The following is a 25,468-nucleotide window of genomic DNA, read 5'->3' as shown; positions in this document are numbered from 1 at the left end:
CAAATGTTCTTGAAGTGAATGTAAATAGATGAGAGTCTTGGCAAAAGAACAGATGATAAAAACCATAACTAAATGCAAATTCCAAAACAAAAATACGGCAGCCGAAACCTAAAAACCCCATAGACGGACTTAATATCAGAACAGAGATGACAAAGAGTGGATGCCTCTGGAGGAGAGCAACAGAAACGAGCCAATCTGCACAGTAAGGAAAACTGAAGAAAGAGCCAATCGACCACACACAGCGGCCTGACATTGGCGTACCAGCAGGAGGGGACCCATTTGGGGAAATACTGGCTGAAAAGTTCTTGAATTTGGTGAGACATAAGACTACAGATTCAAGATGCTCAGCAAATTGGAAATGGGGTAAATTCAAAGAAATCTATGGCCATAATCCAACTGCTAAGAAGAAAAAGAAATTTTCCAAAGAAAAAAGTCTGACAGCAATCAGACATAATACTGAGAGAAGAGAATGGTCAATTCAGAATTCTATATTCAGAGAAAATATCCTTAAGGAATGAGGAAAACGAAGATAATCTGTTGTCAGTAGGTTTGATTTAAAAACAAACACACAAACAAACAAAAAAAACGGGGAAAAAATGGCCAAACAAATTTCTTCCAACAGAAAGGAAAGAATCCTGGAACATCTTAAATGAAAAGAGAAACAGTAGGGATGGTCTGGTTAAACAGAACCCATCAGTCTCCCCTTGAGTTTCTTAAAACTTGTTTGATCACTGGGAGTGAAATGCGCACCACTGTGAGACGGGGCTTGTGAGTGGACTGTACCAGACAATGGTAATAAGGTTTCTGCATCCCACCTGATACGGTGACTCGAAGTAGACTGTAAAAACTATGTGTATTGTAATCCTCCAAACCACTACAAAACTATACTGAGAGAAGATACACAGCAAAAAAATGCAATAAATTTAAAGATTAATATTAAAAAATGCTTAAATTACCACAAAGAAGGCAGCAAGAAGGAAGCAAGAACCAGAGAAACAAAGAGAAACAGAGAACAAAGTGCTACACCAAAATTCAATAAGACCAATTTTATTAAAAGTGGCTTAAAACCATCAATTAAGAGAAGTTTTTCAGACTTAGACTTAATCTCTTTGCTATTCACAAGAATCTCTTTGCTATGTCAAACATAATGACGTAATACTAAAAGTGTAAGGACGAAGAAATATACCTCATGCAAATACCAATGGAGGGAAAACCGGAGAGGCTATCTGAGTATCAACAAAGGAATATAGAAGAACATTACAGAAGAGGAAACAGGTCAATTTGACCTTTGCAAGATCTAGTGATCTTAAACGTGCATGCAGCTAACAACAGAGCCACAAAACAGAGAAAGGACAAATGAACAGAAATGAAGAAGAGAGTCAAATTCACAACTGCAGCTGGCGACTTCAACAACTCTCTCTCTCTCTCTCTGGCCACAGAGGCAACTCCGGGCACACAGGAAAATCAGCAGCAGTGTAGAAGCCGCAAACACTACCAACCATCTACGCCTGATGGGCACATTTTTTAAAGATTTTTTTTTCTTTTTTAAAGATGTATTTATTTATTTTATTTTAATTTATTTATTTGAGAGAGAGAAGAGAAAGAAAGAGCATGTGCAACCACGCAAGCAAGGGGAGGGTCAGAGGGAGAAGCTGGCTCCCCACTGAGCAGGAAGCCTGATGCCTGACGGACTCAATCCTGGCTCTCCAGGATCATGACCTGAGCTGAAGGCAGATGCTTAACCAACTGAGGCCCCAGGCAACCCTTAGGCACATTCTTTCAAGTACACATGGGAACATTAACCAAGATAGACCGTGGCCTGGCTCTTAAAACAAACCTCTGTAAGTTTAGAGGAACCGAAGCCATACCAAACATGCTCTCTGACTGTAAGTAACCGAATTCGCCTAGAAATCAATGAACGGATACGAGAACATCTTCAGCCCTTCATTTGCAGAGAGGCTGAAGCGTGAGCTCACAGAGCCGCGCTCAGCAGGCACAGGAGGGTGGGAGGGCCTCAGACTCCGCCACTGCCTGGACCCGATCCACAGGGGCCGTGGCTGGCCAGCACCTCCGGAGCCACCTGTGAGCCACGGACTGTTCCAGCTTGCACCTGCGTGCTGGCTACTGCTGCCAACTGCTGGGTTATACAAACTTAGTCTGTAAAGAGTAGCTAATTTCAGTAGAACTCTGCCAACAAACCCAGAAAGGGCATCCAGGTCTCCTTCTCGTCACTTAATAGGAGTTCCTTGTCCAAACTGCATTTCTGCATATTCTCAGAACTGTGACCAACCCCAATTTCCTATTTTATTTATTTGAGAACAAGGGAGAGAGCGTGCGCGTGCGCGTGCACACGAGCGGGGCACCGGTGGGGAGGGAGGGAGAAACAGCTCCCTAGAAGCAGGGAGCTCAGTGTGGGGCTTGATCTCAGAACCCTGAAATCATGACCTGAGCCGAGGGCAGAAGCTTAACCCAGGCCCCCCCAATTCCTATTTTTGAGGAATCATAAAACAGTTGGTGGCCTCAAAACAGCTATCAGGAAAACAAAGCACAATGGATTTCCTAAGACACCTTGGAATTTTTCTAATATAATAGTTTGGAGATAAACAGGTACCTGGTCAAACAGATAGACTGTGACATCATCGAAAAATGTCACCGCCTTCTTTTCTTTTTTCCAGTCATCTGGGAGCTGATCAACCGCACCAGTGGCCGAGGGTTTCAACAGGCTCCGTAAGTGCTTCCCATCTTCGTTGCTGAGGATCACGGGCACGGGGTGCTCGGTCTCGTCCTCTGACTCGGAGCTGAGGCTGTGCAGGTTAAAGGCCCGCAGGTCCTCGTCGGAGTCGTCACTGTTTTCATCTTCCTCGTCTGCGTCAATGCCGTCCTCGGAGAGGTCGAGCATGCCCGACACACCGAGTTTCCCCAGGTATTTCCCTTCGATATCTGGCTCCTTCAGCTTGGGGCCCTCGGCATGGCCGCACAAGGACTTCTCCACCGTCAGGTCTGACGCGCTGCCGGAGCAGAGGGCGGAGTTTGCGAAGGCGAGGAGCTCGTTGGTGTTGGTTCCAGTGGAGGCGAGCGTGCAGGAGCGCTCCTCTTGTGCCTCAAAGTCCTCACCGCTGCTCAGCTCGGAGTTCAACAAACTCAAGGGACTGCCAGCCTCGTCTTCAGGAGGAGGCATCTGCTTGGAAACATCAGTTGGTGCCGGTTCCGACGTTTCTCTCGATTCCAGGGGACTGGAATCCTGCGAGGCAGGTAGACAGCTTTGGTCTGGCTGGCACTGTCCGGTTTCCAGGCAACCGTCCTTGGTGCCAGGACTCTGCTCTGGGATGACTGGCTCAGGCAGGGGCTGATCTGTTACCAATTCCAAGGCTGAGGCTGAGGGTCCCGGGACCCCCTCCGACTTCTTATCTGGCTCAGAGTCGTTATCTGAGAAGTAAGCAGAGTCTCGGTATGAGCTCTGAGAGCCAGCTGCGAAAGTCTGTGAGGTCACTTCTGTACCTCTGTGGCCATCGGCTGTGTCTGAGATGACAATGACCGGGTTGGGAGGCAAACTGCCATGACTGTTGTCACCCGCTGTGGCCGTCTCTGAGGCTGAGGCGCTGTCAGCAGCAGGGTGCAGAGTCCATTCAGGAGACTCCAAGTTCTCTGTCTCGTAGCCACTGTCTGCAGGCTTATCGGGGGGCAAGAGTTTCTGAGGCGTGTGAGAGCCTAAAGAACCCAATAAAACTTCATGGACATCCACAGAATCCAGAGAGTCTGGGGTCTCCACAGACTGCTCTGAAGTCGGAATGGGTGTTGACAAGCTGTCTTCTAGAAGGCTGTCTTGACTGGTTGAGTCTGAGGAGAAGGCGGATACCAAGCCCCCCTCTTTTGTAGCATCTTTACAATGCAGCTGACTCAGAGTCTCCACAGCTTCTGAGTTTTTCTCCAGCAGACTATTGCTGTGATGGTCTTCTGAAAGGGGCTGGTTTTGTAAGTTCTGTCTCAGTTCTGGAAGACTACTTCCTATACTCACCTTATTGGCCAAAACGTCATCAACGAGAACCGAGTCACTTTTGGTCAGTCTCAAGGCCTCTTGACCTAGATGGGTCAAGTCATGGGACCTGTCGCCAGTGCCGTGTGCTTTGGCATCAGCTGAGGGAACTACAACTGTGATGGCCACAGAGTCTGGACTGATTTCTTGGCAGAGACAGTCTTCGTTGACACTGACGTCAGAACATGTGGGTTCTCCCTGCTTTAGGAACGTATCTGGAGGTACATGGTGAGGTGTTCCTTCTGTTTCGAGAGAGGTAGGAGGTACCTGCACTTCCGGGGACGACGGTGATGAGGTGTTCAACGTGTTGTCCTTCAACACGACACCTGTATCTTTACCCTTTGCGCTTAGGTTTTCCTGCAACAAAGAAAAGTCTGGTTTATTTTCAGCAAGCTTAACTTCAGGATCTGAAGAATTTCTATGTGGAGTTTCTAATATTGTTTCAGCAAAACCAGCATTTTTAAGTTCTGTTTGAAGATCGTTTACATGTTCTTTGCTAGACAATGAGTCTTTTAGTAAGTTTTTCTCTTGAAGAAATAAAAAGTTTTCCGACAATTCTTGAACAGTCAGTGGATCAAAATTATCCTGGTGCAAAAGGTTTTCTGATAAGCAAAGAGGCTCGCAGTCAAAAAGCTTCCGGGGCTTTTCTTTCTCCAAGTGGCACGCTGTTACTGACTCTCTAGAGGGATCCAGACTTGAACTTAAAGCGGTCGGCTTCAAGTCCGTTTGAACTCCGTTTAATTCCATTAAGTCAAATATTTTTTGGTGACTGGGCAGATCCTCTGATTTGTCCAGATCATTAAATATACTGTTGAATGGGCTCTCGGGGCCCCTGGGAACATGTACGTCCTCAGGGATGCTGGAATCTTTGGGCTCTGCACTGCTTTGGAAGAAATCCTCATCTGTACTGGACTCCTCGAATTCAAGATTCTTGAGTGTCAGAAACTGGGACGTCTCATCACTGGTCTTCTCTGGGTTATCCATCTCTGTGGTGAGCAGTGCGGGTGGGTAATCGAGCTCCAAGTTGCTCCCACTTTTTTCTTCCAGCTGGATGTAATAGTCACTTCCAACAGAAAGGTTGTGGGCATCAAACACAGGAACCACTCCGGGGGCCCCACGGGGGACATCCTGGCCACTGTCGTCCTGTTTCCCTGGCCCGGGATCTGAAAGTGAACTCTCAAACACTTCAACCGGGAAGAAGATGCTTGTGTAGGACAAGGCTTCGTCTGGGGCGCCCCGACCGCGTTCGTCAAAGTGGTCGTGCTTAGCCGCCTCCCAGACATACTCGAAGCTCAGGCCCTGGCTGGTCTCAGTCACAGTGAGGACCTCCTCCATCTCTCGGCCTAGCCGATCCCGGGCGAAATGGTCAAGAATTGGGAACGCGGCATTACTTGAAGTGTCTCTGCTATTTGTATTTGGTTTAAGAGCATTCCACTGCTGTTCAAAGTCGACTTCGGAGTCCCTTTGGCTCTGCATCCGCAGGTACGTGAGCAATCTATGCACGTCCTCAGCCGCTGGTCTCTTGTCTGGCGACAGCCAACAGAACTGTAAAACTTCATACCTGCGCGATAATTGAGAAGTAATTAATGGATGGACAATAGATTGCTTTAAAATAAGAAAGGACTTCACAAGAATTCCTAAGCCAACTCAACACCTGAGAAGCTTCTATGCTATGATCACTGTTGACCACATCAGTTCACGGGGAAAGAGGAAATAAAGAAATATAAAAATCGTGCCACCTAGTTTTTTGTGTTCCCAGAACACTTCACAGTATCCGTGACTGTCATTTGTTTTTCTGGTGTGTATCCAGTGACTTAGCCCCAGAATTTAGAAACAGTTGTTTGTTTTTTAAGATTTTATTTATTGGGGTACCTGGGTGGCTCAGTGGGTTAAATAAGCCTCTGCCTTCGGCTCGGGTCATGATCTCAGGGTCCTGGCATTGAGCCCCGCATCGGGCTCTCTGATCAGCGGGGAGCCCGCTTCCCCCTCTCCCTCTGTCTGCCTTTCTGCCTACTTGGGAGCTCTCTCTGTCAAATAAGTAAATAAAATCTTAAAAACAACAACAAAAAAAGATTTTATTTATTTATTTGAGAGACAGTGAGAGAGAGCTTGAGAGGAAAGAAGATCAAGGTAGAAGCAGACTCTCCTTGGAGCTGGGAGCCCGATGCGGAACTCGATCCCGGAACTCCGGGATCATGACCTGAGCCAAAGGCAGTCGCTTTACTAACTGCACTACCTAGGCGCCCTAAAAAGAGTTTTAACATGATCTCTTCTTTCAGAAATTATCACAGGTATCCTGTGTGGTCAAGAATGGACTTATCTCACATTTTTAGATTTACTCACTTTATGTTGCAAGCATTCTCGGAGATAAATTCTGTCCTAACTCATCTGTAACTATTCCACCCAGTAAAAAGTAACACAATATTATGTAGCACATGGTTTCCTTAGATCAGAGAAGTAGCTGGAAGTGGAGGGAAAGGGGAGAATATGAAGTCCAGAGAAGCCAGCGACCAGGAGCTGGGTCTTCGAAGGGTTGACTGAATACAGCTGACATCTCAAGCCGGTGAAATGAACAGAAGGGAAGACAAAGATGACATCGAAGTCTTAAATGTCTAGAATCTGGGTCCAGTTATCCTGGGTGAAATGGGTTCCTGCAGCGTGGGGAGCTGAGCAATGCCTAAACGCAGGGGGTGGCCTCGCTTCAGAGGCCATGTGCACGGGGCACGTGCTGGTGCAGAGGCTTAGGAAGAGGTAAACCTGATCTGAACTGTCCGTGTAGTAAGAACTGGTCTGAAGACTCGTAAGAAGTAAATCTGTTTTGCAAATGTCAACATACATTATGCAAATTAGCTTCTGCTTTCTATTTAAATATTATCCTTTCTATGCTCTTTTCTCCCGTTATTAGGTATTACTTACAAAAAGAGTCTCATTTGAAAGCAATTCCACAAGAGGAAACTTCCCTTAATATTGACTTTTCTAAATTAGTTCAGACTTCATTGCATGTAATTCATAAACCCCTACTTGTTCTACACATTAAAAAAAAAAAAACAACTTTAAATTTTAGAAAGAGATGTTAAATTTATAGTCAGTTGTGAATAATATACTAATATCTGCTTTTCATAACATTTATTGTTTAAAAATAGGGAATATGCAACTAACACCCCAAGAAAGAGACAAGAAAACGTAAAATGGAGTCACCCACCATCTATCAGAGTAAGGCTGCTCCAGTTGGGGTTTAGGGAGCTTTGTCTCTCTCTCTCGAATCACTTGATTGAGAACATCTAAGTTGGAAAGGTTGGAATAAGGCTGAGCAGCATTATCAAAAAGCTCCCAAAGTGTCACCCCCAGGGACCTGTGGAAAAAGAAAACAGTTATTTCTTCCCTTCAGAAAAGGTCTTTCCACAACATTTTCATTTGTATGCTCATTAGTGACTTTACGGACAAAGTGTGTACTGAGAAGGTTATTAACGATAGCTCCTTAACGTGATTCTTCAAAAAGAGGCATTAAAAATGAGGACAAGTACAACTCCTCATATTTACATATTTACTACTGAGTACTCTAGAAGTTTTGGCCAATGCAAAAAAACCCCACAAATTAAACAGGTAACAGGCACAGTTATAGGGAAGAGCTAACGTGACTGTCAAGTTTAAAATTCAAGAAATTATTTGAAAGATCGTTAGGATTATTTCAGAGATCAGCGAAACAGTGAGATACGAAATAAATATCCTGAAGTGGACCCCCCCAAAACCCCAAAACTCCCATTCACAACCGCAGTAAACACCAGAAAATAGAGAAACCTTTATATTAACAGATCATCTCTTCTTTGATGGACCCACACATTTCCTAATGGTGCGAATTTGGCTGCTATTATAAAGGGACTTCTTGCTGTCATTCTGCCCCCTATTTGTGTGTCTGCCACCTGCCTGAGCCTCTTGATGCCTCCAGGTTCACGGCTGCTACCGCAGGAAGGAGGGAACGCGTCATGGTACTCAATCCATTCTCTCTGGCCAAATGCCCTGTCACCATGGAAACGACCTCTGCAGCTCAGTCCGATGTACACTTACTCTCCACCGCCTCTATGCAGTCTCTGGGTTTCTATCCCAGTACGAGCCTTTGGTCGTGTAGTAGCATCTCCTAGTCACTGCAGTGGCCCCTAACCCTGGCTGGACCATCTGTGTCCTCTGGGGATACAGAGGTATTTAGGCCCTACCCCCAAGGACTCTCAGCGGGTAGATGCAGGTGTGGCCTAGGAAAGTTTATTTTAGAAGTTCTCTAGGGGCGCCTGGGTGGCTCAGTGGGTTAAAGCGTCTGCCTTTGGCTCTGGTCACAATATCGGGGTCCTAAGATGGAGCCCTGCGTTGGGCTCTCTGCTCAGCAGGGAGCCTGCTTCCCCCCTCCCTCTGCCTGCCTCTCTGCCTACCTGTGATCTCTGTCTGTCAAATAAATAAAAAAATCTTTAAAATATAAAAAATAATATAAAATAAAATAAAAAGTTCCCTAGTGGTTCTGACATCCTGCCAGGTTTGGGTTATTGATGGTTTACATGACTTGGATTGACACCTCCAGATGCTTGTCTGAATAATAAACTGCACTGAACGAATGTCTATTATGTGACTCTGTGCAGTAACATATACCTTATGAGTTAATTTCTCCACGCCAGCTTCACAAGTCAGTGAAAAAAATCAGCACATTCAGTATCTAAACGGAGAAATCACTTCTACCGGAGGAAATAAATGGACCCAAATTTCACAACTAAATTCAAGAAATTCAAGAAATTCAAATTCTTTTCCCTGGCACAGACTTGCCAGAGGCAGAGGGCCGTTCTTGATACAAAAGACGTTTAAGACACTATTGATGACTTCAGGGAGTTTACAATTTAACTGAGGAAAATAAGAAATTCAAATGAAACACTAAAGACCACAGAGACAGTATATAATTAATGGCAAAATGAGTGTTATGGCTACCATGTTTGGTGTGATCTTGGGCATTTAACTACTTGCGTCCATTTCTCCAAACCCTTGATTTAACTCACTTTCCCTCTCCCAACAGGGCCCATTCCCAAACCAAAGCCCTCTCTAACCCCCAGCCCACCCTGTTCTTCAGAAAACACGAAGCATGGGCTTTCTCAACTCCCCACTCCACCAATTCCAGCATTTCTGAGTACCCCCTACTCATTTCCTCAGGCCACGGAGAAAGATGAGACATGCCTCTGCCCCGGAGCCCTCTACCCCGTGCAGTGTCCTCCAGGATAACTGCCACCGATCACTGCTGCCAATCCCCAGCTATTCGATTCTTCACTTTGCTCTGGCTCCTGGGCCCTTGAGGACCACTGGTCTCACCCCTCTGGGAAGAAAAGTGTCCTGTAGTTCTTACCCTCTCTTCCACAAACTCTCTGAGAGGCCCCTCTTGTTCCCCCCAGTACAGGGCAGCACGGGCCCTGCCTTGGGCCGCAGCTCGCACTACTGTCGGCCCTACCACCAGAGACTGGTTCTCAAAGTGTCAGCAACAGGGGGTGGGTGGGCTCTGTCTCTGGGAACACAGGCCAAGTCTGCAGGTTCAACACCCTGTTGCTAGGAGGAGTAAAAATATGGATGAAGCATACAAAGCAGCTTTTTAAAGGCCCCAAAGTCGGGCTACCAGGGAACTGCCAGGAAAAATTCTAGAACTTAAAGAACTAAGGAGAACACCAAAACCACCTTTGAGCCGGTGCCTTTGCTGAAGCACAGAACTCGGGTTTTTGGGGTCTTGGTTTATAAGGCAGTGCAGGTGGGGTAAAGAGGCCAAAGCCCTGGGCCTGCCCAAGCTCAGGGGAATCACAGACCTCCTCACAGTGAGATATACCTGCCCCCTGCCTCCTGACAGGAGCCTGAAAGGCAAGCTGACTCAGCACTGAGGTGCTGTGAGTGTACATGTGTATGAGTGTGAGTGTGTGAGAGTGTGTGTGTGTGTGAGGTGTGGTCCCTAATAAGCTGTAACCTCAGCACCGGCCCATGACTGGATATGCAGCCAAAATTCACATCACCTGAGTGTTTAAAAAAAAAAACCCTAAGGCTGAATATGTGAGGCTCCCTCACGTGGCAGGGCTCCTGGGACCCAACACAAGCAAGGAAGTGTGGGTCCTGTCTGGAGGAATGCTTCCAGTTCTAGGTTTCCCAGCTCCCCACCCCAAGGAAACAAGGCACCATGGAGAACCAGCAAGATCAAATCCACCAAGACTTCAGCGACTGGAATTATCTGATGCAGATCCTAATCCAATTGTTTTAAAAATGCGGGACATGTTTTTTAAAAAAAACAGAGTTCCTAAAACTGAATATAGAAAACTTAACAGAGAGATTTAACAGAAGAACAGACACAGCTGAAGAGAGAATTTTTAAAAAGAGGAAGAATTAGTGGCTGGAGCACAGGTCTCAAAATTATCTAGAGTGTGGCCCAGAGAGTCAAAGAGATAGAATGAAAGGAGAGATGAGACAGAAGGCAGAGCAGGAAAGCATCACACACATCTAAACGGACTTCCCAAAGAGAGAAATGGAGCAGAGGCAGTATTTGAAGGGTAGGGCTGAGAACAACGCCAACCTATAGATCTGAAAAGCCAAATAAATCCCAAGCAGAAAAACATAAGAAATCCACACCCACACACATCATAGTGAAACTACAAAAAAACAAAAGACAAAGAGAAGAGTTTAAAAGCAGCCAGAGAGAAAAGGTCACATTACCTTCAAAGAGCTTAGGTAGACTTACGGCTGACTTCTCAATAGCAACAATGGAAGCCAGAAGACAGTAGAATGATCTCTTCAATATGCTGAGAGAAAGTAACTGTCACCAAGTAAAAATATATTTCAAAAATGAGGACAAAATAAAGGTATGTTCAGACCTACAAAAAACTGAGAGTCTGTTACCAGCAGGCCCTCGCTATAGGAAATTCTGAAGGACATACTTCAGACAAAGGGAGAATGATCCCAGATGGAATGTCTGAGATTAAAAAAAAAAAAAGAAAGAAAGAAAGAAAGAAAAAAAAAAAAAAAGAATGAAGAGGAAAGTGATTTAATTATGTGGATAAACCTAAATAAAAAAGTGCTAAAAAACCAATCATAATATCTTGTGAGGATAAAAGAAAAAAAAAATACCCAACAATAAGATTAAATAGTTTGCGTGCGTGTATGCGTGTACACAGTTGCGTGTGCGTGTCTATGCAGGTGTGTGGTGTACAGTTAAACCAAGTTAAAGTATGTTAAAGTATCCTGAGGTCCTTGCATTGTTCAGAGGGAGGGTGAAAATATGAACAGTACACTAAAATAAGTGGAATATACATGTCATAACTTCTAGGGTAACCTTTAATAAAAGTATAGGGCTAGCACATACTCCTCCCAAACTAACAGGAAAAAGCAGTTAAAAAAATCAATCCAAAAGAAGGCAAGAAGAGAAAAAGAAAATAGAAAAAGCAGGATAATAGCACGAAAAAATGTATATATAAAATAAGAAAGCTGTAACAAAAATTGTTAGTCCAAGACATAAACACACTTTTATCAACTTTCATTAAACTGACGTCCTATAAATCACAGTATTACATATTGGTCCAAACCTCTTTCTCTTTTTTTCAGTCATTTTAATAAATACTTAAAATGTCTATTATACTGTAAATCCTACAGTAGGCAAGAAAATAGACCGGGTTCCTGCTTTTATGGCCCTTATTACTGTTGAATGGATAAGAGAAAAGTTAATTATATCATCACAATTGTGATAATTACTATCATGTCAATAAGCTGTCTTTACCTCACCATCAGCCTTGGCTGTGTTCCTAAATCTTGTTCAATTATTTTTCTTTAAGTACTCAAGGGGAAAGAAGTTAGGATTCTGCTACTCAAAAGTCTAACAGAACGGTAAATCAATACATACCAGATATTACTATACTTAGTTTGATCTGCAGTTAGTAGTCTGTCTTGAAAGCTGGTTACTAATTCTGGAGCAGTCCATCGCAGAGGGAAAATTTTTTTATCATCCGTTTCAATATAATCCTCCTGTTTTTTCAGAAAGCATACAGAATTTTACATTCTATTACATCTTTTAGTGAACTCAATGATTTAACAACAGGTCATTCTCAGAAAACTCATACTGAACCCAAAAGACATATCAGAAAAATAAGTGGGCCTGGAGAGAGATTTTCTGGGCAGAAGGTAGGTGAGGTTTTTCTCTGAAGCCTCCTGGGCTTCGTGAGCTGCTCTCTGAGCCACGAATGCTTGCTCAGTCAGCCTTCCTGGAAAAGGAAGGTACGCCGCGTTTGACACACAGAACACGGACTCTGAGCAAAACATCTTTTAAAACATGCTGGGCCTTATGCCCTGAGTAGGGCAGCAGTGCCCAAGGTTAAAGAGTAAGACTGGGTTCTAAGTCCATGCTAAACAAGCCTTTTCCTTGATCTATAAAATGAGGATGATACAAACCCACCTCCCTTCACGGTGAGGATTAAAATTGATACTGTGGGCAAGGTACACAGCAAGGGCTCAAGATGCTAGAGCAACTATGTAATCAAATTACCAACTCACATTAGTGTAATATATGTTAGTTACAGAATAGTATGAAAACATGACCCCTGTGGTCCTCACGTGCACCCCAACAGACAGACATGATCCTCATGTGCTTTGCAGCTGGCATGAAGCCGGGACAGTCACATTCTGTGCCCCGTATCATGCTACCTCATTCAGCTGGGCTACAAAAAAATACATGAAAACCTCACCTACTTCTTATTTTATTTGGGGATATATTTATGGCAGAGTTCAAAAAAATCTTAATTCCAAGCTTATTATAATTTGAGCCAGAATTTTATTGGAGAAATATTGATATGTCATGTACAGTGTCATAATGATCATTACCATGATTATTACCCATGTGTTCATACTAAAATATATGAGGCACCATCAAGCTATATCAATTACATTGTGTAAAAGTCTTATTTTTAACCAAAACCTTTGGAAAGCTGTCACAAAACCTCAGCAGAGAGCCACCGATGTAGACAAACCACAAGTCAGAAGCCAACTCTGCTGTTAAAATGACTAGAACAAACCACTCTCCAAAAAGGCACTGTAACCAAGATTCTTAATCCCCCTTCTTCCAAAACCAGGGTGGCCTTTGGTGATATGACCACCTCATGTCTATGAAGTTAAATCAGCTTCAGGAGAGAATCTTTAAACACTGACTTACCTTGTACCTGCTGAATCCTATTCCGTAATCTCCCACTTTCACATTCAGGTCCGAGGTAAGAAAACAGTTCCTCAAGGCTAAATCACTGAAAGCATAAAGAGTGAAGTGAACACAAGGACAAGGGGAACCCGTAAGTAGGACAATGTCACCTCAAACTGCTATAAACAAGGCCTTCTCTATGAAGCAGAGCGGTATGTTGAGCTTCCTGATCAGTAATGTTTCAAAATTCTTTCTTAGGGGCGCCTGGGTGACTCAGTCAGGTAAGCCTCTGCCTTTGGCTCATGTCATAATCTTAGGATCCTGGGATCGTGCTCTGCATCAGGTTCCCTGCTCGGCGGGCAGTCTGCTTCTCCCTCTGAACCTCCCCCTTCTCATGCTTTCTCTCTCTCTGTCCCTCTCTCAAATAAATAAATAAAAATCTTAAAAAAAACAACAACAATATTCTTATTTATTTGTTTATCTGAGAGAGAGACAGGGATATCGAGAGAAAGCACAGGTGGGGACGAGAGGAAGAAGCAGGTTCCTGGCCAAGCTGGGAGTGGATCCCAGGACCCTGGGATTATGACCTGAGCAGAAGGCACCTGCTTAACCGAATGAGCCACACAGGCATCCTTAAAATTTTTAAATGGAAAAAGGATTATATACCGCATTTTTCACTACTAAAATCCACGGAGATGATCAGATTTCTTTTTCTTACAAGTAACTGTTAAGGCGGGGAACCTGGGTGGCTCAGTTGGCTAAAGCCTGACTTGTGATTTCCACTCATGGGTTGTGAGACTGAGCCCAGCAATGGGCTCCACGCTCGGCGGGCAGTCTGCTTGAGAGTCTCTCCCTCTGCCCCTCCCCCTTGCTGACTCACACTAATAATTAAATAAATCTTTTTTTAAAAAAAAAAAGTAACTGCTGAGGTTAAATACCGACCATATCTGTACTTTGTGCTGCATCAGTACCATATTTCCTGGTATCTTTTTTTTTTTTTTTAAGATTTTATTTATTTACTTGACAGAGAGAAATCACAAGTAGATGGAGAGGCAGGCAGAGAGAGAGAGAGGGAAGCAGGCTCCCTGCTGAGCAGAGAGCCAGACGCGGGCCTCGATCCCAGGACCCTGAGATCATGACCTGAGCCGAAGGCAGCGGCCCAACCCACTGAGCCACCCAGGCGCCCTATTTCCTGGTATCTTAAGAGTGACCAAGAGGGGCACCTGGGTGGTGCAGTTGGTTAAGTGTTTGCTTTGGGCTCAGGTCATCATCTCAGGGTTCTGGGATCGACCCCTGCACGGGGCTCCCTGCTCAGTGCAGAGTCTACTTCTCCCTCTCCCCCTGCTCCTCCACCCTGCCTGTGCTCGCTCTCTCACTCTATTTCAAATAAATAAATAAAATCTTTAAAAAAAAAAAAAAGAATGACCAAGAATTTTAAAATACTATGAGCTAAAGTGTCTGAGTAATTTTTTACAGTAACTTGTATTACTTGAGTCTAATGGTAGTCTACTTATTATAAGATGAATAAAATGACAGCTTCAAGTACCCAAAACTAATCAACATTACAAATGCTAATTTTTTAGCTTCCTTTTCAAAGACATGTGAGCATTATAAGGAGCCCTTTCCAAATTACTTCGCTTTCCTGCAAACCCCACCTCTCCATAGGGAGGGGAAGAGCACATTTTCAGGACTTATTGGAAAAAATTACATAGGTTATTTAAGAACAGGTTAATTCTCAAAAACATACATGTTGAAAAGTAAAAACTACTTTTTCTGAAGGAAACTTCCATATAGACAACAGAGTAAAAACACTTTGGATTTAGGTATAAGCCACTTTTTATCTTTTGCTCTTTTTATCTTTCTGATCATCTATTGGCATAGAAATTCAAGAGTCCACTAAACTAACGTAGAAAAGCAGACCCCATTTATAGTTTCAAATCATAAAGGCATAGGAGAAGAATAAATGAAACAAGATGGGATCGGAAGGGAGACAAACCATAAGTGACTCTTAATCTCACAAAACAAACTGAGGGTTGCTAGGGGGAGGGGGGTCGGGAGAAGGGGGTGGGATTATGGACGTTGGGGAGGGTATGTGCTATGGTGAGTGCTGTGAAGTGTGTAAACCTGGCGATTCACAGACCAGTACCCTGGGGATAAAAATATATTATATGTTTATAAAAAATAAATAAATAAATAAATTAAAAAAAAAAACTTTCTGTAGTCCAAAACTCAAAATGTTTAGACTGGATTTTAGAAGACAAAAGCTTATATTAATGATTAAATTCTTCATTTTCCAAGATCTTAATTTCCAAAGTTTACATGGCCGACACAGGACCATGATGAGGCCGATGTAACTCCGGGACAGCCTGCCTGGGACGTAAGGGCACTGGGCCAATCATACGTTAATGGCTAAGATTTATAAAGATTTATAAATACACTGGGTATTGCTCTAAGCTCCATACATGTATTAACTCATTTAATCTTCACAAGGAACCTTGTAAGTGGACGCTCTTATCTTCCCCATTCAGAGCTGTCTTCACCTTACTATTTCTTATAGTAACTTCACCAGAGCTGCAAAGCCAGCAAGCCGCCGTCCCCCCTCAGGAACCATCAGTGACAATGCACCAGCAATCAGAGCGCTGCCCCGGTCCCCGGCGAACACGTGCTCATCTAGACGGCCAGCGGGTGCTAGTCAGGCAGCTCCACGCCAGGTTTACGAGCAGTAATTTTCATGGTGTTCCCCTCAGAAGCCTTCATTCGGGCCTGTGGTGTCTGGGAGCAAGAGAGAAACTTCCAATCTCAAGGAAATCAGTCTCTCTGTTTCGGAATGAAGGGAGGCAGGAGCGAGGCAGAAGCAATACACCCACAGAGGGCAGAAAAATGGAAATGCCCTCTGTCGGGCGGCACTGTCCACTGGACCGACAGTGGCAACAGGACAGTGCCACAGGTTCTGCCGACAGAGGCTCTGTCACCCAGCATCACTGATGGGCATTTCCAGAGTCTCTAGAAACAGATCCTTCTCAGCCTTCCCCACATCTCTCTCCTAAGGCCAGAATTAAAAGCTGGGTGGCCCGGCACTCCAACGGGGCCCTGTGTGTGTCCCTGCGAGGCGGGCAGCAGTCTCAGCCCTTGGCTCCTTCCCTGCGGGCCATCGGAGCACCTGACCCCTGGGCAACAACTGGGCCGCCCTGCTCCCTCCCCCTCTCCTCTCTCCTTCCACATGTTCAGTGCAAGTCTTTAGACAGAGCAAATGTGAAGGTTACGGAAAAATGAAAAGCCACCGAAGTCCCATTAAGTAAAAGGCCATTGGCTTTGAGTGTAAAAGGCACCCTAGAATTCTAACACATCCAACTGATGCTCTCAGGGGAAGGAGAAAGGCTTCTCCTCACCTAGAATCCGAAGTATTGAGGACCCAAACCGGGGGAGGCTGGAGGAGCTTCCTCTAAACCTGCCCCCTGCTCCCCCACAAACGTGGGAGCAGCACAGCACAGCGGGGCAGGAGGTGGGGAGTGGGGGAGCCACCAGGGTGATCTGGGAGCTCCTTAGGAGCACTTAGGAGCAGTGTGACTTGGGGCAAGTCATTTAACATACCCGAGCCTCAGTTTACTCACAAACAGGGATGCGCTGTAGGAGCTAACTCACAAGGTTTCGTGAGGATAAAATAAAGCGATATGTGAAATGTTCTCAAAATGTTAAGGCGCTGTCCAGTTCTAAGATAATGATATAATTCAATTCGGAACTGGAAAAAGCAAACGTTCTCTGAAACCTAACCTGCAAAGCTAGAGAAGAGAAAAGCACAAAGGTGTAACTTAACAACACAGGTAATTCTTGACGTCAATGGCTGCTTTTGGTCAGGAAACACAAACATACCCAGTATATTCTTCCTTCAAGTTGAAAAACAGGTCTAGTGGTGAGGCTGCCACATGATCTGACAGCCTCTGGCTCTGTCCCCTCGGCGGGCAGCAAGGCCGTGGCCTCCACTGTCAGCGACGGCCTCGGCCGCGGGAGTGGTGCGGAGCGCTGCGGGAAGTGCGGATGCGTAGACCTAAAGAGCTCCCCATCCTGACTCCCAAGGAAGCGTCACTATGCGTTCTCGGCTCAGCCAGAGCTGGAGTTGACCCGGCCCCTGAAGGACCGCTGGACTGGAAACGGCGCAGAGAGGCTGCAGCCATTTTCAAAATCACCCACACCTCTGTTCGTGTTGTTTGTGCTTTCCCGAGCAAGCGGAACTCCTGATACACAGAGGCACACACAAGAAGCAAAGTCGCTGAAACGGACTGCTGAGTATTCTTCTAGGGCGTGGCACGCGTTATCTTAAGTCCTCTTGACAACAGCGCTTTAGGATAAAATGATCCCCATCTCATAGAAGAAACGGGTTCAGAAGCACTAAGTAATGTGGCTTATCTTGGTACAGCTGACAGAAAGGTGAATTAGCAACCTGAACCCCTCATTCCTGCTTTGCTCACCAGACCGACCTGCTCTTGGCAGTTTCTGAAGTTAAAAAAAAAAAAAAAATCACTAAGGGTTTTGAAGAAACTGCCACTTATCACTCGAAGATGGGACGTAGCTCAAAGCGGTACAAGTTCAAGATGAAAGCCAGAGGACGGTGATAGGGCACAAAGGACGCAGGTTTGACTGCTTTTGCCCCGATCTATCAGGTCAGGCCTTGCTAGCTGAACAAGACTGTATTTACTGAGCTTCTCCCGAAGGTCAGGCCCCTGCTAGGCTCTGAGTGTATACAGGACACCTGTGCTGTGAAATTCTGGGTGGATGCCAAGAAGGTCGTCTGTGGCTAGAATGTGGGCCACCACTACTGGCCTGGGTTTTGAGAAATGGTGATAAAATGGGGACAAAGCCTTCAGTTCTCAGTTTTCTCCAGGGTTGGGCCAGAGCTGACACTGAGCCGGACACTCTGGCTTCTATGGGTCTCAACCTCTGGTTACAGCTTATCTCCTCCCTGGACGTGATTACGAGACCAGACAAAATACATAAGGAAGTAGTTTTCAGGCTCCAGACAGTGAAAAGCCCAGGTTCTCATCTTGACGAGAAACTACATAGCCGAGGTGAGCTCCACATGGCCTCCAGCTTTCTGTTTAGGGCCACTTTCCAAACCACGGCACAGAGGTATGGAGCCCAGAGAGCCACGGCTTCCCTGGATGGCAGAAACAGAGCCGGCCAAAGAGGCTGAACCGCAGGGGAGGGAGTAAGTTCAGAGAGCGGGCCAGCACCCCAGAAATCTGCAGGTGGGTCCCTCTGAGTCTTTGTCTGCGGTCGACTCCTGACTTGCGTACGTGTGTGCCCTGGGAGAAAATGAGGCTGACAGGAGACTCACAGAGCTGGGTACTGGTCAGAGGGGAGAAACCCCTCAACAGCCTGGTTCCGCCCCTCTGAGTCCTTAAGAAGGAGGTTACTCTGACATCAGGCAGGAGATCCTCTAGGCCTGTCCAAAAGGTGCCCCACCAGGATGGAGCTGAGCTGCCAATCAACGGCCCACTCTACAGAGTGGTACTTCTCACTCTGGGTGTGCACTGGAGTCGCCTGGGAGGTGAGTGAAAATGCACTAGGTCTGCAGTGGGGCTGGCAGTACCCCTCAGACAACCCCCAGAATCCAAGCCCGGCCTCGAAGGCCACATCAGATCAGGGTCAGGGAAGGCCAGTGTGGTTAACAAGTGATAAACCAGCTGGCTTCAGAACACGGGGAGCACTCCACCGGGGATTCCCGAACAATAATTTTCCCATAAGGCCTAGGGTCATCTGGAAAACTGGAACATTTAGTACTTTACTTACACCTAAGGATTTTCAGTTGAGGGCGAGGGTCCCGAGGCAAAGGCCTACCACCCGAAGACCCCTGCTTTCATGTCCCCCTGCTCTGTACATAGGCACTCAGCCAGCAGCGGGCGTTCCTCCCCAAGGGCAGAGCACAGCCCGCCGGAGCCTCGAGCCAGTCCTCTTGTGCACACGCGCAGGCCTTCCGCAGTAACCGAGTTACGGGGATCCTAGGCTTCTTCCGAGGCTTCCTCAAGTGCTGCCATTCTTTCTTTTTTAATTAAAAAAATGTGGTCTTTTTCTTTTAAACTATCTTCCTCTCCCAACTCCACCCATTCCGGGTTAACCCGTACTAAGAAACTGGTAGGTATAATCTTTCTGTATTTTCCCATATACGCGGTGTATACACAAGAAAATACAGATAAGGGTATGAATAAGGAGCATGTGCTTTTATGCGACATTATTTATGCCTGCCTCCCTATCTTAATTCTCACCCAACAACATCAAGGCTGGAAAACCCCCCAGGGCAACCAGTCACCCCACAGCTCTGCATCTTTCTCTATGACAGCCGTGTGGTACTCCACAGCGCCGATGGCCTGGAACTAACTGGTTCTCGGGCCCCCCATGAACGCTTACTTTGTTGTGTTTGTTTATTTTGCCGCCACCTCAAATGACGCAATGACAGATCATTCTATGCCATGCCCTTAAGTTCCAGGGCCTCTCTGTCCTATGGAAGTGGGTCTAGCAATAGGAATGTGTAATTTTAATTATACAGTTATCACCCTCGTAGCTCTTCAAAAACTGGTAATGTCCTGGTAACTCAGGACAGAACTTGCCCATATCCTTACTAGCCACAGACGCAGCGGTTCCTTTAGCTCTGAGGTTCCAAGCCTTTAACCTGCCCGTCCCTAACTACCAAATGGGATCGACTTTCCATCTACTGGCCCGTCTGTCTCGGGCGTACTCTCGCCAATTCATAGGCACCTGTTGCGTATCCTGAGAAGTCGCCCTTTGGCTGCAACTGGTGTTGGCAGCTACACCTTCCCAAGTCTGTTGTCCACTGACTTTGTTGTGGTGTCTATTGCTATGCAAAATATTTAATTTTTATAGAACAGTCAATAAAAGGTGTAACAGCCACCCTTTATTTTACAAGGAAAAGAGGGTCTTTCTGGTTAGGAGGCCTCGCTCATCGCTAGGTAACACATACAGCTTTCCAGAATTCTGCCAATATCACACTTATTTTTTTTTTTTGGATTTTGATTTTCACGTACAGGACGGTACACAGGTCCAGTAATTTCCCAGATGGGTAATGGACTGCGCCCGCACTTAACAGGGAAGCCCTCTCTTCCCCCCGATTTGAGTTTCACTTTGGGCACACACTCCCCTGCTCTATGTACTGTCTGCTCTCCACCAGTCTGTTTCTCCATCAAAACCAAACCAGTCTCTATCCCAGTGGTTTGCTGGGAGCTCTGACAGCTCACAAAGCAAGCCTGCTTTGCGGCCTCAACGATTCACTTCTTTTTCATCCTCTACTGGCTCTTCTAGACACTATTTTTCATGTGAAGCTAAAGATAATTTTTACCACCCCCCAAATCCTCTAAGGTCTCTTATCAGGATTACTTATGAAGTTCATGTATTAATTTTGAGTTAACATGGGCGCCTGGGTGGCTCAGTCAGTTAAGTGGCTGCCTTCAGCTCAGGTCAAGATCCCAGGGTCCTGGGATCGAGCCTGCATCAGGCTCCCTGCTCAGTGGGGAGCCTGCTTCTCTCCCTCTCCCACTCCCCCAGCTTGTGCACTCTCTCTCTGGCTCATTCTCGCTCTCAAATAAAATCTTTAAAAAAATTTTTTTTCAGTTAACTGACATTTTTGTGCTGTCTTCCCACCATAAAATGGGGCACACATTTCCATTTGTTCTCGTTTTATGTCCTGCAGTAAGACTGCATAGCTTCCTTCACATAGTCCTATATCTTTCTCACATTATTTATTCCTAAATAATTTATAATTATAACAAGTTTTGTAGCACTGGTGAAAGCGGAATGGGGTTTTTTGCCTTATTTTCAGGTACACTTTAGTATATCAATAATCAAACTACAATAATTCTCTCATTAATTTAAAAAAAATTTTTTTTTAATGTTATTTATTTGAGAGAGAGTGAGTGAGAGAGAGCATAACAGCTGAGAAGGTCAGAGAGAGAAGCAGACTCCCCATGGAGTTGGGAACCTGATGCAGGACTTGATCCCAGGACTCCAAGATCATGACCTGAGCCGAAGGCTGTTGCTCAACCAACTGAGCCACCCAGGCACCCCATCTCATTAATTCTGTTTTTTAAAGAAACTAGTATCTTGCTTTTTTCCCAGTATACAGTATCATGTCACCAGTAGTAAAGAGTCACCAGTGATTGTTTAGGGTAGCTTACGGGATAGATAAGAGCGTGGGCCCCGGAGTACATGGCTCTGGTTTTGAATACCAGCTCTGCTCTATGACCAAGATCTCCTGAGTGAAGAAGACGAGACTAGAGCAGGTGAGGCCCCACGTCTGGGACCCTCATTCTTTCATTTCACACACACGGGCCGAATGCCTACAGACTTTCAGCTCAAGCCAGATTCCGCAGCCTGTGTAAGGAAGTCTTTGGATTTTCCTCATGGGAGCAAGATGATGGTACTTTTTCTTTTCATTTAATACCACTGTGTGCCACATACTACCTGTGGCTTTGATATAAACTGGTCAGTCAGGGAGAGCTCCCCTCAACTTGGCAGATGGGGTGCTGCCCAATTCTTGGATCATTTAATAAAGCCAATTAGATCTTCAAAAATAAAATAATCAGAAGAATTAAAGCAACCATAGTTATTGCCATATAAACATTTTCCCCTTGAAGACTAATCTTTAAAAGAGGAAATATGAGAAGGAGTTTAGAAAGATACAATCTGAAGACTTTGCAGGCACACAAATTAATGAAATACCCTAATATTCCACCAGCTGAAAGAAACACTCAGCTAGAGGTGCAGCACAAGCCGATTAGGAACCAGATTTCCACATCTCTACCACTGTGGCTACAACACACAGTACAGATTAAGGAAAAAATCATGTAAAATGCACCTAACCCTAGTGTTCATGTATCATGCTCCTGCAACACTGGGTGGCCGCACTGAGAGCCAGAGAACTTCAGGGCTTCTCAGCAGAGAATTACCTGAACTTTAAAACCAGGAAAATCCTAAAGAGGCTCTCTCATGAACAGTGGTGACCTGTGTACTCCTCAAGGCCATGACCACACAGGTCTTCGGCTACCTGAGCCACCACAAGGCCCACACCACCAGCCAGAACCTCTGTGTACTTAGCTCACTGTGGTGACCTGTGGTATCTCACTGCAAATGCTAAGGAAGGCTGACAGGCAAGGGACAGCAAGTCCCAGGCTCTAGGCCAGAAAGGCAGAATGCTGTGGAACGTAGCATACTGGCAGCTTCTGCTGTTTACATGGCCTTCACGGATGTCACATGTAAACTTCGGAGATGCAGGCTACCCAAGACCCAGGCATACGTCTCCTCTTAAATAATAAGCAAAAATACAATTTAACTGGGGGTGCTTTACTAGATCAGTTTCTAAAACAACGAACAGCTTTTAGTTGGACGTGTGGGCTATTATTCTATTTTCAACCAACACCAAAAGCCTGACTTTGAGTCAGCCAATAAATACTCTGAATTCTGATTTAAAAATATGCTATATGGTTTGTTATCATTAAAAAAATAATTTAAAGCACAAATTTTGCCCCAAGTGGGAATTTTACATAAAATATAGCTACTTAAGAGAGAAAAAAAGTGAGAGAGAGGGACACCTGGGTGGCTCAGTCGGTTAAGCACCTGCCTTCCGCTCAGGTGATGATCCCAGGGTCCTGGGATTGAGCCCCACATTGGGCTCCCTGCTCATGCTCAGTGGACAGCCTGCTTCTCCCTCTTCCTGCCACTCCCCTGCTTGTGCACACACACTCTCTCTGACAAATAAAATAAAATTTTTAAAAAGAGAGAGAGGAAGGGAAGGGGACAGTTGCCAATTGTTTAAAGAATATTCTTTACCTTGAGTTTTTGTACCTGGATAACATCCAAATCATGTGATTTAATTTATCATCTTTATATGTTCTAAAGCACACAAAATTCTAAATTAAATAGAACTCTGACCTATAGAAACTCACAGGAAAAGAACATTTACTCTGATGTCTTTGCCAATTTTTAAAATACAGTAGGAGGAACACACCTGAACCTTAAGTGCAATTTCTAGCTGCCTCTGAGGCCTTCGTGCTGATGTCTGACATGACACTCTCTCTAAATGTCCCAGCCTCCAAGATCTAAAACTCCTAAACCACCTTTTAGAGACTAATCCACCATGTCTTACAAATATGCTGGGCATTAACCTGTTAAAAGAGATTAAAAAGTGAAATCCAAGATTTCTCCATTATAAAGCAAACAGATATTTACATTTTGAAGTTTCGTGTAAGGGATTCTGCCTCGTGCTTGAAGAAATCCATAATCTTTGGGGTATTTTATAAAGCCCTTAATCAGAATGACTTGCTCACTATGCATGTCAAGAGAGATACAGATGTATGGAAAAATGTTAATATTTTCTTTCTTCCCTACCTGGAAACAACGTTGACAATTTGATAGAGTACTTTTCCATGTCTGCTCTCACATACACGCGCGTGCACACGCACAGGTACACACACTCACACCTCTACAAATACAAGCAGGTGTTTTCTTATTTAAAAAAAAAGGAGTCGCGTTATAAATATATTCCTGTGCAATCTACCTTTTAAAAAATAGAATACTCTTAAAAAAAAAAGAATACTTTATAGCCCTTAAAGTCAACACACACACACACACTCACACACAACAGGTGCCCCTTTTCAGCTCTTTGGATCACCAAGAGTTAATTTATTTAGTTAAAGTCAACTAAAGAGAAGCTGGTTTCCCTGGAGACCTGGGAAATAATTTCAAACATATTTTAAACATAAATCAGAGCACAGAAGGCTAGAGGAGAGTCAGCAGAAATCTCCTTCTGGGTTCACAGAGCCATTACCTCAGACAGGACTCAAGCCCTTTGTTGTTTTAATTATGAAAATTACATCAATGGCCTGAGCAAAATATAATGTGCTCCAAAGAGCTGTGGCTATTCAAATCTGACCAGAAAGGTCTCTACACAAATGTGTTACACTGACGGGCGTTCTGCTCACACACGACGCCAGACCACCTACAAGCGGCCCGGGGACGGGGCAGGCCAGGGGAGGGGAAGCAGGCCTCTCCGAGCCCTGACCCTCCACAAAAAGATGATGCCAGCCTATCAGATCCTCTCTTCCTCACCCAGGAACCTCGAAGTCAGAACCACAGCCTGAAGCTGACACGAACGGGACGCACAGGGAGATGTCAGCACGGCGACTGGCACCGTCTGCTCTCAGCTCTGAGCCAATGGTTTCATGTTCTCTGAAATTCCGGAAATGGCTTCTAGAGCTCAGGCTGTATGAAGACATTCCGTTCCCCAGTTTTGGTTTAACCCAGCCCAACTCTGCCCTCATGCCAATACCGGGACGGACAGGACAGCTTCTACTCGTTCACCCTCTGAAGTCCTCTGCAGAACCTCGACAACCAGCGCCGCCAGACAGACCCACCTGCACCGCCGGCCGGACCCACCTGTGCAGGAAGTGCAGCTTGTGCATGGCGGCCAGGCCCGCAGCAATCTCGCAGGCCATCCGCTGCAGCAGCATGGTCTGCGAGTCCCCCCTCACGTGCTCTTGCTCGTTGCGCAGGTAAGCTTTCAGGTCCCCCTGCAAAAGGGAGTCCAGGTCAGCTTCCAAAGGGGCCGAGGTGAACGCACTGGCAACTCAACAGGTGCCTTAGCTAATGTTAACTACTAAGATTATTTACTAGAAATCACTTAGATTTGACCTTAATAAAGAATCTAATTCGAACAAGTCCCAAATTACAAAAAGTAATTCCACCCAAAAACTTTAAAGTACAGAAAACACTATTGTCTTTCAGGATCATACTTAGCTAAATACTGGTTAATCTTTAAGGAAACTAAATATTAATTTATATGAACACATGTAAAACAAAAAGTAAAATAAGGTAATTTTTTAATGATGCACAATATAAACTAAGTGCAGACGTAGAGACGTTTCCAGGTAACTGAGATGATATGCTGCCATGTGCACTGCCTTTACGGATTTCTAGGAGACACACGGTCGGGGAACATTACGTCACAAAGGCTATCATCAAAGCACCTGTGAGCAACAGAGAGGGAAAGAACCAAAGAAAACTGGATGGGAGAGGAAGGGGAGAAAGCATGCTGAGTGCTGGCCAAGTCTCTGCCAGCCTCCCCCTCCCCAGGGCCCTGTGCTGCCCAGCCACTCTGAAAAAGAACATTCCAGGCCCTCCAAAAAAATTCATAAAGTTACGAAGCCTATTCAAAGGGAGGCAGCACAGGCAGGAAAATGAACAAATTCACACCTGGA

The 25,468-nt window shown here is 45.3% G+C and overlaps 1 protein-coding gene across 2 annotated transcripts in view; it reads right to left on the bottom strand.

The window, feature by feature from the left end:
* The window catches only part of LMTK2 (lemur tyrosine kinase 2), an 82,725-nt gene that overhangs the window by 6,589 nt on the left and 50,668 nt on the right, over positions 1-25,468 (bottom strand). For both annotated transcript variants that reach the window (XM_082712661.1, XM_082712662.1), the window contains exons 7-11: positions 24,648-24,781; positions 13,230-13,314; positions 11,928-12,049; positions 7,236-7,385; positions 2,612-5,594 (exon numbers count right to left, since the gene is read on the bottom strand). In XM_082712661.1, coding sequence (XP_082568787.1) covers positions 2,612-5,594; positions 7,236-7,385; positions 11,928-12,049; positions 13,230-13,314; positions 24,648-24,781 — 3,474 coding nt within the window. The remainder of the gene's footprint in view (positions 1-2,611; positions 5,595-7,235; positions 7,386-11,927; positions 12,050-13,229; positions 13,315-24,647; positions 24,782-25,468) is intronic.

The sequence above is a fragment of the Mustela nivalis genome (assembly GCF_964662115.1).
Source record: "Mustela nivalis genome assembly, chromosome: 19".
Lineage (NCBI taxonomy): Eukaryota > Metazoa > Chordata > Mammalia > Carnivora > Mustelidae > Mustela > Mustela nivalis.
The sequence above is the reverse complement of the archived record's forward strand: the minus strand, read 5'-3'. Positions and strand labels throughout refer to the sequence as shown.